At 40.5% G+C, this 3,695-nt stretch overlaps 1 protein-coding gene across 1 annotated transcript; it reads left to right on the top strand.

Annotated features, from left to right (window-relative positions):
- Window positions 1-690: 690 nt before the first annotated feature.
- On the top strand, window positions 691-2,452 carry EAH_00046370 (LysM domain domain-containing protein, putative; the record flags this gene model as incomplete). The annotated part of the gene is made up of 3 exons (XM_013394692.1): window positions 691-1,317; window positions 1,490-1,647; window positions 1,954-2,452. 3 exons carry the CDS (start codon window positions 691-693, stop codon window positions 2,450-2,452), a joined length of 1,284 nt encoding a protein of 427 aa, XP_013250146.1.
- Window positions 2,453-3,695: the final 1,243 nt, after the last annotated feature.

Below are 3,695 nucleotides of genomic sequence, written 5' to 3'. Positions count from 1 at the left end.
TTTGCATAAGGTTTGTTACTGGTAATATTAAAGAATGCAAGAAGGAAGTTAAATAAAAAGAAAAATTATGCAGTAAAAGAAGCAGCTAGCTGCAATAATAGAAAAACAATTAAAACGGTACTGTAATGTGTTTTTATTTATTTGAAAGCAATTTAAACAAAACTCATTAAGCTAGCATTAAAAGAAAAAAAGCAGAGCTGCCTGTACACCGGAGCGGCGGTGGTGAAGGGAGTGAAGCCATTAAAAAAAAAGAGGGAAAGTCGCATTTAATTGAATTAAATAATTAAATTGAATTAAATAATTATATTATATTTTATTTATTTGCTTTTTAATTTAAAAATAAAGAAAAATGATTTAAGAGTTTCCCGCAGCACCGCTTCGCTGCATGCACACTGCTGTTTGTTTGTTGAGCGCTTTCCTTCAGAATAAAGACATTTTGTTTATATAAAAGTTTTTAAAGTTGAATGTAAACACATATTTGTTTTTTAAATAATTTTTTATTGTCCTTTTCTGATTTTTTGCCCTCTCTCTTCGCAGCAGCAGCAGCAGCAGCAGTTCACTCTGCTGCAGCAGCAGCTCAACAGCAGTTTTCATTCTTTTAAGGGGCCCTTCTGCTGCTTTAGGGGCCCCAGGGGCCCCCTCGACTTCTCCTACATTTCTTGGCTTTTATATTCTTTTTCTTTACTCACTATGACTCTCCTGTCTGCTGATCCGGGGGGCCCCCTGTCACATGCTTCTGAAGCACTTGAGGGCCCCCAAGTTTCTGCTGCTGCTGCTCCTGTTGCTGCTGCTGCTGCTGCTCCTGCTCCTGCTCCTGCTGCTGCTGCTGTCCCTGCTGCTGCGCAGCACAGGCACAAGATTAGGCCTGCAGATACTTTGCTGTCGATTGCAGCTGAGTATGGGGTGTCTGTACAGCAATTAATGCGGTGTAATAAACTCTCTTCAACAGATATTTGGTTTCGTAATCATTTACTTATTCCCTGTACAGCCCCTGAAGCAGCAAGACGTGCAGCAGCTGCAGCAGAGGGGTCCCCCCCAGCTGAGCATGGGGGTGCCTCCGGGGCGCCCCCCGGTGCAGCTGCACCTGCAGCAGCAGCAGCAGCTGCTGCTGCAGCAGGGCCTCTCGACAACTCAGGTGTATCTGCAGCTGGAGAAGTAGAGAAGAACAGCAAAGGGAAGGGGGGCCCCCAGGGGCCCCCTAAGGCATACGAAGATGAATTGCAGAACAATGCAAATATAGCTATGCTTGTTGAGGGTTTGCTGCGAGAGACAGATATACACCCGAGGCTGGCGAGACAGCGGATTATGGCTCGAGGTGTATGTCTATGTATCAAACCCTAAACCCTAAACCCTAAACCCTCAAACCTCGATGGCTTAGTTGTGTGTGTTGTTGCGTTGGGTTATGATTTGGGGTGTATATGCAGGTGTACATGGATATATATATTTGTTTTTTCTGCTTTTTTTGTTTGTTTTTGTTTATTTGTCTTAGCTGAGGTATGAAGAGGCCCTTAATGATTGCAAAAGACTTAAAAATCTACAGAGAGAGTTAGATGTTTCCGCAGCAGAAATAATCTCTTACCTCCTTCTGCACGACCAAGATATCGATGTGGCCCACACTGCACTCGTTGAAGACGCTAATTGGCATGCGTAAGGGTTTAGGGTTTAGGGTTTAGGGTTTAGGGTTTAGGGTTTAGGGTTTAGGGTTTAGGGTGTAGGGTTTAGGGTTTAGGAGGGGCCAGCAGGAAGTATGGGCCATTGCCGCATCGAGCGTTACGAGTCAAGGGTTTAGGGTTTAGGGTTTAGGGTGGAGGGTGTATAGTTATTTTAGGTTTAAAGTTTAGAGTGTATTGTTATTGAGGATTTACTGTAGCTTGGTTTCGATTCTTTAATTCCCAGTTGTATTGCTATTTAGGGTTTAGGGTTTAGGGTTTAGGGTTTAGGGTTTATTTTCAGGAACATTATCCGGGACACTCGGGAGCGTTTGCGAAGTCAGCGAAGCTTCTCCTTCGGGTCTCTGCTTCCTTCATCATCATCGAGGGGCCCCCAGCAGCAGCAGTATATGAGGGTTCAGGGGGCCCCCCCTATTGTGGGTATGGAGGGGCCCCCAGGGGGTTCAGCAGCAGGTGCTGCTGCTGCTGCTGCAGCAGCAGCAGGAGCAGCAGCAGAACCTTGGCGACCTGCTGCTGCTGAAGGTTTGATATCTTCTTCATTGGGGCCGCATATAATAGGCAACAGCTCTTCGTCTGTTGCATCAATAAATACAAATTACATACCTTTCTTTTATTCATCATCAATTGAAGGTTTAAGAAGAAGAAGAGGAAGACAAACGCATGCAGATTCTGATCTACACATCGGTAATACTATAGGGGCCCCCCTGGGGGCCCCTATTGGGGCCCTCGCTGCAGCACCAATCGGAGCGTTGGTTGAACGAAGACCTCAGGAGACACCTTAAAGAGAAAAAGAGAGAGAGAGAGAGACAAATGTTCGTCTTTGCTTGTTTGCTTCTTTTCTTTGTTTTGTTTGTTTTGTTTGTTCGTTTTGTTCGTTGTGTTTGTTTTGTTTGTTTGTTTGTTTTGCTTGTTTGTTTGTTTTGTTTGTTTGTTTTGTTTGTTTGTTTTGTTTGTTTGTCTTCAGTCTTCCTTTTTTACGTTTGTTCGTTTTGTTTGTTTTGTTTTTGTTTGTTTGTTTATTTTCATTATTTTTCTTTGTTTGTTTTGTCTGTCTTCGCCGAATGTTTATTTTTATTTGTTTGTTTTTGTTTATTTGTTTTTGTTTATTTGTTTTTGTTTATTTGTTTTTGTTTACTTGTTGTATTTCTTCTCTCCGCCATTTGCTTTGTTTGTTTGCTGTCTTTAGGGTTTAGGGTTTAGGGTTTAGGTTTTGATGCCTCAACAAACAAACCCTAAAAAGAAGAGACGATTAAACTGCAGTTGAAGGCCCCAGCATAATATATATATAATATATATAATATAATATATATTATATATATGCAAATATTATATGTGTATATACATATTATATAATGTATAAAAATATATATATGCATATATGCTTATGCGGAGGCATATAATACGTGGGTAGAAGTATTCGCATACGCCCTATATAATGTTTATTACAATATATATTATATATATTTTTATGTATATACACGTATGAATCCTTATACTTTTTAATAAATAATTCATAAATATATAAATAAATAAATCTTTTGGGTCTCGCATGCACACAGAGTGCATGCGAGAGAAACCCTCTGCTTCGTTGGCGGTATTTTCTTCTTGATTTTTTACGTACTGACATTTCGGGGTTGAGGGTTTAGGGTTTAGGGTTTGGGGTTTAGGGTTTAGGGTTTAGGCGGGCGTCTCCGGCCTCACAAGACGCCCGCCAGCAACCAGGATACCGCCTTTAGGGTTTAGCTTTTAGGGTTTAGGGTTTAGAGTTTAGGGTTTAGGGTTTAGGGTTTAGCATGTACGGCCTCAAGACGCCCAACAAAATTCGGGGGTTTCGCAGGTGAAGCGGCAGCAGAAAGAAATAAAAAATAACAGACTAATTTTGTTTTTTTTTACATAATAAAGATACGATATCTAATTTAGTTATATATGCATATATATATATATATATATATATATATATATATATGATCCACCACATCTGTACATGGATGCATTATATATATATATATATATATATATATATAT

The sequence above is a fragment of the Eimeria acervulina genome, genomic scaffold (genome assembly GCF_000499425.1).
Source record: "Eimeria acervulina Houghton genomic scaffold, Eah_scaff685, whole genome shotgun sequence".
NCBI classification, from domain to species: Eukaryota; Apicomplexa; class Conoidasida; order Eucoccidiorida; family Eimeriidae; genus Eimeria; species Eimeria acervulina.
This window is presented reverse-complemented; position numbering and strand designations above follow the sequence as displayed.